Genomic DNA, 9,285 nt, shown 5'->3' on the forward strand with positions numbered 1-9,285 from the left:
TTTATATACATACTCTTAGCAATCTAAAAGCAAGGCTGGAAAATAAACTCTAAAATACAGTAAAAAACCCCTAAAATTAACTCTAAATTTAATGTTATAAATTTAAATTTTGGCTTATAAATATAAGTAGTAAAAAAGAGTGATGATATGTATTTTCCTAACTCTTTTACTCGCAGTGTCTGATAGTTTGATGCTCGACTTGTATTGGGGGCAAAGTTAAAACAATGTTCGAAAGTAATAAGAGCCCACGGTAACCAGAACCGTAACCCCTCTTCAAGTTTTACGCCTACTTGGGATACTTTGTATAATGGCTACCGCTTCTCATATAACATTCCACATCTATATCGATACTCATATATCTGTATTGATAAGTTCAGGATGTCTAAAAATAACGTTATTTGAGACGGAGGCTACAGCACAGTAGGATGTACGTGCGAATGTTACTGTTGGGGGTGGATGAGTCCGTGGGAGCGGCTGGGGTTATCTCAAGGGTAAAATTGAACAGTTTTTGGCTGCCGTAACGTAGGATTGAAGATTTGGCCTTTGGGAGCGACTCGGCTGCCAAGCCTGCGGGCGGTCGACGTCCCGTGGAGCATTGCAGCCATTGAGCCTAAACCATCACCGCTCGACCTGCACAAAGCTGAAGCTGTCAAGCTGCAACCAATCAACCATACAGGAGGAACGGTAACTCTGGACAATACAGGAACCGGCATGAGGGCATCGTCCCGAAACAAACGCCACAACGTACGAGACGAGAGGAGGCAACGCAACTGCGACACGCCACGGCACGGCACGGCAATGCGGCAGGCGGGCCAGCAGCAGTCCGTCCGTCTGGCTGGCTGGCCGACCGGCGGTCGAGCGAGCGATCGAGGGGACAAAAAGCCGGTTCCAGTTTAATCTGCCTTTCCCCCCGCCCCGCCCCGCCCCGCCCCGCCCCATCGGCCCGCGTCAAATCGTATCGAATCGCCCCCCCAGTGGGTCAGATCGCGGCGCATGTAGCACACGCGCGCGGTACGGCCCTCCCCGTCTCCCGGTCCCGGAGCGGACGGCCATTCCCCGCCGCGCGCGCGCGGGTATAAGCCCACCGTGCCCTGCGTCACCCGCCCGTTGCAGTACGCGCGCGCGCACGTTCCGCTATTGCGTTAAGTACGTTACGTTTTTTCGGTCCATGCTACCAACAACTCATCCATTTTTTTTCTCCGTACTCCGACAGCTAATTCATATCGCATTCCTTCGTATCACACTAATTACATTTTATTAATACGAATTAAATACCCACTTATGACAAATTTATACGAGATACAATAAATTATATATGAAATTTATACCATAAAAATTGCTTAGCAAAGAAACCATTGTTGAGTTTACTGGATAAACGAATTTATTGGCACATCATTTGTACTGCTAATACACCTCACGTTAAACACCCAAGGACGCAGGCGCAGGTAGAGGATGCGGGTGCATACGTGGCGGTCGGCAGTGAGTGGGCCTGGTGTAACATCCCAGCCGGCAACTTCTTTTCCGGATACATTGAAATTTATAAAAGTAACAAATACATTGACATTAGAGGTAACAAATACATGCAATTGCACACCCAACATCGGTTTGGTCTGTCGGGGTATAGGTATATATGACCGTATGACAAACAATGGGATGCATGCCTCCGCTCCGAATACCCCCACCCCCTCGCGCGACAAGAACCACCGTACGCGTTTACGCACGTAGTACTCCTCCCAAGCGGGAAAGCTGCGGGGATGGATCTACGCGTGCAGCTAGCGCACAGCTGCAGATCGTGGTCGCGCCGACCGGCCTGCACGGTCGTCATAGCCAGTAGCGCGCGCGAGAGAGCTAAGGCATAGGTGCGTGCCCGACCGGTCAGGTCAACTCGAGATCGAGGCAGCGGCCACCAAGCGCACGCATGCGAGCTTGCATGGCTGCACGCGCACCAGGCCGCCATGCAAGCATCCATGGATGCAACACACGGCCACGTACGTACACGTCGAATCATATCATAGAAAAAAAACCTCAATAATTATGCGATAATCATGCTACATTAGTTGGTTTCACAGCGTGGAGCAGTAACATAGCCCCGGAGGATACAGTATTCTGGCCACCGTACGACGCGCTGGGCACTGGCCGGCTGCCGGCTCCGGCCGTCGTAGCCGTAGCGGCAGCACGCAGCGGGTATATCCGGTCGATCGATCGAACAGCGAGCGAGCGTGTGTCGCATGCTGCATGCATTAAATGGAGCCTAGCTAGCTGTGTTTTGGAGGCTTCTCCTTGTTGTTACCTGGACGCATTGGATGCATGCATGCACACCCGGAGATCGCAGAGAGAACGAACGAGCATGCTCTGACGACGGCCTGACGGCCCTGATCCCGTGCCTCAGACTCCAGAGAGTGATCAAGATCACAAGATCGATCGACGATCGAGGAGGAGGAGAGGCTTCTCTGGCTAGCTTCTGCGTGCCTGCGTGCGTACGTACGTGTCCGCGTATTCGTGCATGCGCCGCCGTGGGGGGGACAAGGAGATCGGGCTTGTGTCCCCGTGCAACGATCCGAAAGCCTGAAAGGCGCCATGATGATCGGGCGTCTCTGCCTGCCGTGCGCGATGCCTTTTCTTTTTTTTTTTCTTTCTCTCTGCTGTTCCTGCTTGTACGCAGACATGCATGCTCTCTCCCTAGCTAAAAGCTAAGCTACGTTGGGATCGATCGAAGTACACGTACCACTGCTAGTACTGCACCCTCGCGGGGCGAGGCCTTTCCATATCTGCACAGTGCGCGCCTTTTCCCTTTCCTTTTCAGAGGGACAAGCAGGGCAGAGCAGGGATCGATCAATGCCGAGCATTGTTTATAACGGTGAGACCGTGAGAGCAAGTGCTAAGTGTCTCTTAATTACCACCAATTCTAAGATGATATGTATGATTAGATAGTGACATGGAGGAGATAAAAAGATAGTAGACTGAACGAATGAGGCACCTCTCATGAAAGGGGTAACATCTGCCCAATCCTAAAGAAAAAGAGAAAGAAAATAGTAGTTTGACTAATTAATTGTTAAAATTCATAATATAGAGGTGATGTATTGTTTGTGCCATATCTTTAATTAATGAGTTGCTTATATAAATAAAATTAGATGTGACATCCACCTCTGTTTTAAATGCTCTACGAGCAAGTATAATAGCCGCAAGCCAACTATAAACTTACGTGAAGAAGAGAAAATTAAAAATATGTATGTTGGCTCTCATGCAAAAGATAACCATACACATGCTTCAAGATATATGCATTAAATAGGCATACTCTAGAGAAAATGATAATAGAAAAATAGTGAAGTCAACCTTACAACTATCTATTATACTCTCCCTACCCAATAAAATAAGACATAACTATTTTTATTCTCTATTCTATAATATATAAGAGGTGTACACAAGTATGTATGAACTAGCCTATATTTTTTCTCTAAATTTTATTTATTTTAAATTTTACCATCAAAACAACCAACCGCATTACATGCATGCATGCATATATGCACTTATGTACGTGTTGGTATAACTATTTATTGATCTTTGTGTTAGTGGTAGTTATGTCTTATATTAGGCCATTCTCAATGTCTCTTTCATTTGGCGTTAGTTAGATGCCACATCAGATTTTTTGATGACATGATAAGAATTTAATTAAGAAAGAGAAGAGAACTCTTTCATCCTAGTGAAAGGCTTGTGGCGTTGTTTTGAAACAAATGAAAGCCGAATGAAAGTCCATTGAGGCCAAACCATTCTTTCATCTAGATCCTATACGGGGTCCACCTCCCATTTTCCTCTCATGCAACAATTTGTACGCACATTTAATCATACTCCCATACAGGAATTTAATAGTCTATCAAGTCTATGAAACTGTGAAATGAAAGAGACCACTAAGAAATGTCCTTTCATATCACATAACAAAACTAGAACGTTGACGTGTCATACTTGAAAACTGTGAAATAAAAGAGACCACTGAGAATGACCTTATGAGATAGAGTGAGTATGCATGTTAACTCTAATATAAGCTTACAGCTATTTAGTATCTCCGCTCTATATTACTATAAGACTTATAGATTTGCTAGATTTATTCATGTATTAAAATATATATATATATATTTTGTATTCTTGTCTAAAATTTGATAGCACACAAATAACTCTATATAATAACAGAAAATCTTGAATTAATTAGGTTAGCTCTGGTGTTAAACCTACTCTAACGCAAGACGCCTCCCTGGCCCTGACGGACGGGGGACACGTACGGATCGGCGTGTGGCCGGCCGGGGCGCTGGGGGCCGCTGACTTCGAACGCGCTCGGGCCGGGGTTGGGTGGTGGTGGATCGATGGAGTTAAATGATTGATCGATGGAGTAAACGGGAAGTGCGAGAGGGCGCGCGCAAAACGATCGATCCATGCATTCAGCTAATGATGAGGTGATTAACACGCCCGCACCACGAAATTGCATGCATGCAACAACCCACCCCTACCCTGCGCAGATTGGCCAGGCACCGGCGGCAATGCCACGGGCGACGACGCGGCTACCCCTGCGCAGTACTAGCGCCACGAGCCGGCTACTACTTAAACTCGAGATTGAGTTTGGAGGTGTTTTATTGAAATTTACTTTTAAACCTTACCTTTTTTATCGCTAAAAATAAATGTATAAAGTTTTACTTATAAATTATAATTTTTATTTATAAATATGTTATTTTGGTTTTTTCCAAGAAAAAACAATCGCCTTCTATGTTTGACGCTCTCGCCGCTCATGGATGGGTTACAGTAACAGCAGGCGAGCGGTGAGCCAATTCCTTCCTTCTCTTCTACCAAGAACAAGTCTTAACGGTAGTACCTGTCTATAAGCCCATGTGAATGGGATATAAAATAAAAAATAAATAGGGTTACCTTGCATCGGCCATCCTATTGATTATTCAATCATCGGTTTCTTGTATCGCTCCTTGTTTAGAGCAAGTTCAATAGTATAGCCAACTACTAACTCCAATTCATCTATAGTCAATCTAATAGTCAATTCATACAATAGTTACCTACAAAACATTAGTAGTCTCACATGTCAGAGCATTCCCAACCCAATGACTAGGATGGTGTCCATAGTATTAAATAAGTTGTCACATCGGATGAAAAATGATGTGGCAAGTGAATAAATGAGGAAAGAGAATAAAACAATGTCTTGCATGAGACATGGTTTCTACTCAGCATCCAAGATATTATGTGAGATAAGTAGCATTAAATTTAAGTATGGAATAGTGGTGTTTGCATTAAAATAGTAGTGTCTAGTACTAGTTTCTTGATGATGAGAAGTTTATAGAAACCATATCTAGTGTTATGGGTTGGGAATGCCCTCATACATACATTGTGTTTTAGAATCCGTGTGCAGCTGGCTACAAATTAGTAGTCCACCTCTCTTCTCTCCCCTCTTATCTCTTTAAAATATACTTATAGCTGACTTATAGCCTGCTATTGTATCTGTTATTAGAGGAGTGATACCACAAGTGCATGCATATAGTAGTATGTCCAGTTTAGCATACACTGTGACAATGATTCAATGAAGTTAAATAAGAGACGTTGAGCTTTGCATTTTTGGATTTTAATTTGGATCTTTTCGTGTTTTAAAATAGCGAAGAAGTCAAATAAGAGGTGTTGAGCATTTTTTTTTTCATTTTGGCATTGACCTATTTTACAGCAGGACCTCCTGTGTTACATCATCAGCACACTAGAGTTTAACTACCAAACATTCTGGGTGGAGTAATGTGGTTCTTTAACATGGCATTCCCGTGAATTGTTGTTTCCATGGTCCAACATCAGTTGTCTTTTCATCCTGTGTTTTTGTCATTACCAATGACTGCAAGCTTAGGGGTAACTAGGTAGGTATTCCTGCAGGAAAATTTCCATAAAGATTTTAGGGGGTGTTTGTTTCTAGGGACTTATTTTTAGTCCCTAGTCACATTGGATGTTTGGACACTAATTTAAAGTATTAAATATAGACTAATAAAAAACTAATTTCATAAATGAGAGCTAATCCGCGAAACGAATTTTCTAAGCCTAATTAATCCATAATTAGCAAATGTTTACTGTAGCATCACATAGGCTAATCATGTATTAATTAGGGTCATTAGATTCGTCTCGTGAATTAGTCTAAGATTATGAATGAGTTTTATTAAAGTCTATATTTAATACTTTAAATTAGTATCAAATATCCGATGTGACATAGAGCTAAAAGTTAAGTCCCATCTAAACAACCCCTTAGAACCAAAGTGCATTCTCCTATTATGAATCACCTGAATAAATTCCATGGACATGTTCCATATCCAATCTATGGATGTCCAGTATTCTAGAGTGAAAGCACATTTAAAAAAGATGAATCCTAGTCTCCCTGAAAGGTATTCGTCTTATCTGTTTCGTTTCTGCTTAAACTTATATATTAAAATTTAAATTGTTGGCTTTAAATTTAGAGTTAATTTTCGGTTTTTTCATCAAAGTTTATTTTTTATCTTGATTTTTAGATTATTAAGAATACGTATATAAAAGTTTTATATATAACTTTTTTTTACAAATATTTCTCACCCTAACTGCAAATAGAACAATTTATTGTTGCAGCAGCGGTTTACAATGTTTTTTTAAGGATATCCCTGGTATTCACTCTATCCATGAACAAGAGGCACGCGAAGACCTTAATCTTCACGTAAACTTTTGCTCTTCCGTACATACTGTTATTTGGATTGAAATCATATTTTTCATATTTTTTTCAGGAATAAGAGGGCAGCAATGACTCTGCTTCTTTTTATTGGTAAAGATATTGAAGGATACTCAGGGTTTATTTACAGGCACTAATCAGAATTTCTTTTATTTCTAGCATCTTTTCAATATTTATCTTTAAAAAAATCATAAAAAACTTATTTTCTAAAATCTATATCATTTGACCACGACATCTCGTGTAGCCTAACAATATATTACTGCCAAAACATAATTATTAGCATGGTAATGTTTCACTTGAACGTTATGTTGCTATATGACCGGACTTACATATTAAAATGGTGCAGTATTAAAAATGCACCAGAATTGTCTTATAAAAATTCGCTAAGGTCCAGTTTAGTTCCAAAAAACATTTTCAAAAAATATCAGATCGAATCTTTAAACATCTAAATAAATTATTAAATATACATAACACAGTTATGAAGAAAATTGTGAGACCAATCTTTTAAGTCTAATTAATACATGATTCTATAGTAACCAGCGATTAATTAGACGCACAATATTCATCCCACGATTTATAGATGGAATCTAAAATTTATTTTATAATTAAATTATGTTTAATATTTTAAATATATAATCGTACGCGTTCTCTTACCCAAAAATTTTTCCCGACTAATCGGGTCTAACGAAAACTGGGGAAGAACAAGAACTACGCGATCCTACTACTCTCATTTCTCACTTTGGTTAGAGTAATAGCGGAGAAAGCACAGACAATGGCCGGCCCCCCTGTCCTGCCCACGGGGCCACGCCATGGCAGGAGGAATGGAGGATGAGATGTTCTCTACAGGGCACAGGTAGGTACATGCACAGTGCATCCCTTCCCTTCTATATAAGCCGGCGAAGCTGCGCAATCTCCTCATCCCCAGCAACCAGGCACGCTCACGCGAGGGAGCCACGCAGCCTTCGGCCCTGCGATCCCGCAGGTCGATCCATCCGTCGAGCATGCAGGCGCCGCACGCCATGGACGAGGCAGGCTCCAACGCGCCGCTGTACGGCCACGGCCACGCGCACGCGCTCCACCACCGGAGCAAGCGCCCGTCTCCCGTCGGCGGGGCGGCGTCGCTCGGCGCGGACGGTGGTGGCGGCGGCGGTGGCGGCGGCTCACTCACCGGGACGCGGTACCGCGGCGTGCGGCGCCGGCCGTGGGGCCGGTTCGCCGCGGAGATCCGGGACCCGGCGTCCAAGGAGCGGCGCTGGCTCGGCACGTTCGACACCGCCGAGCAGGCCGCCTGCGCCTACGACGTCGCCGCGAGAGCCATGCGCGGCACCAGGGCCCGCACAAACTTCCCCGTCCCGGCAGCCGCAGGTTTTCCTGGCGGTGGCGGCGGGTGCTGGCCGTGGGTGAACTTGCCGGCGCCGCAGGGCGCGGCGACGACGCACCAGCAGCCGCTCGACGCGCTCCTCCTGCACAACCTCCTCATGAGCTCCTCCCCCCACGGCTGCCTCCTCCTCCACCACGCCGGCCACGGCCACGCTCACGCCCTCTCCCACTCCCATTCCCACGGCCGCGCACACACCTCCACTCGCTCTCCCAGCTCCGCGCCACCGCCGCCTCCGCCTGCCGCTTCGCCCGCCATTGCCACGACCGCGATCGCGCCGCCGGTCACCAAAACAGCGCCGCCAACGTCCGCTCCGGGAGCGGATGAGGACGAGTGGGGAGGCCTCCTTCGGCGGGAGCCACCAGAGGCGGGACTCCTGCAAGACGTCCTGCACGGGTTCTACCCGACGCCGACCAGGCGACCGCACGACGACGACCTCCGCGACGCGAGGCCGGCGCTGAAGCATGAGAGGCTGTACGACGCGTCCCCCGCCGCTTCCCCCTGGGGCATCGTCGAGGGCGACCGCGACGAGGGAGACTACAACGAGGACGACGACGACGACAACGACGGGGACTACCGCGTGTTCCCGATGATGCCGCAGGGGCTCCTCGAGGACGTGATCCAGTGCCAGCCCTACCTGGAGGTCTTTGCGGCGCATCACCCGCAGCGGCCGAAGCTGAACTGACGTCGCGAGCTCTCCACCGCTCATCGCGCTATCGCACGAGCACGCGACACGGTCGCCGGCGCGCGCCGTCGTGCATGCATGCAGACGATGCGTCAACGCGGCGCGCTTTTTGCTAGCTTCGCGACGACTGCCTTCTTCTCTAGAGCTCTGGAGATCAATCTGCGTCTTCACTAATCGGTGTGTAGCTTGGCGGTGAGATTACGGCGGTGTTCTGTACTAGTTTTAACTTGGGAAGATTTATATCCATGACATTATGCTTGCCTAGCTTCTTGGAAAAATTGGAACTTGTTCTTAAGTGAAAATTGAATCTTGATCTAGTTAGATCTATCGTTTCTTCCGGGGTTCCTCAGCTCGTTCATTAGCATGGATGCTGCCATCCACAGCTAGTTCACGTCATGCACGAGCAAAACGGAGATTGTTCACTATCCAGCTTGCATAGCTCATTCCTCTCTCTCTCTCTCTCTCTCTCTCTCTCTCTCTCTCTCTCTCTAAATCTTTCGGTTT

General features: G+C 45.9%; 1 protein-coding gene across 1 annotated transcript; it reads left to right on the forward strand.

The window, feature by feature from the left end:
* Window positions 1-7,457: 7,457 nt before the first annotated feature.
* LOC121053630 (ethylene-responsive transcription factor ESR2-like) lies at window positions 7,458-9,077 on the forward strand. The gene has a single exon (XM_040521332.1). It carries the CDS (start codon window positions 7,720-7,722, stop codon window positions 8,779-8,781), a length of 1,062 nt encoding a protein of 353 aa, XP_040377266.1. The 5' UTR covers window positions 7,458-7,719; the 3' UTR covers window positions 8,782-9,077.
* The last annotated feature ends 208 nt before the right edge of the window (window positions 9,078-9,285 follow it).

The sequence above is a fragment of the Oryza brachyantha genome, chromosome 2, assembly GCF_000231095.2.
Source record: "Oryza brachyantha chromosome 2, ObraRS2, whole genome shotgun sequence".
In the NCBI taxonomy this organism is placed as follows: Eukaryota; Viridiplantae; Streptophyta; class Magnoliopsida; order Poales; family Poaceae; genus Oryza; species Oryza brachyantha.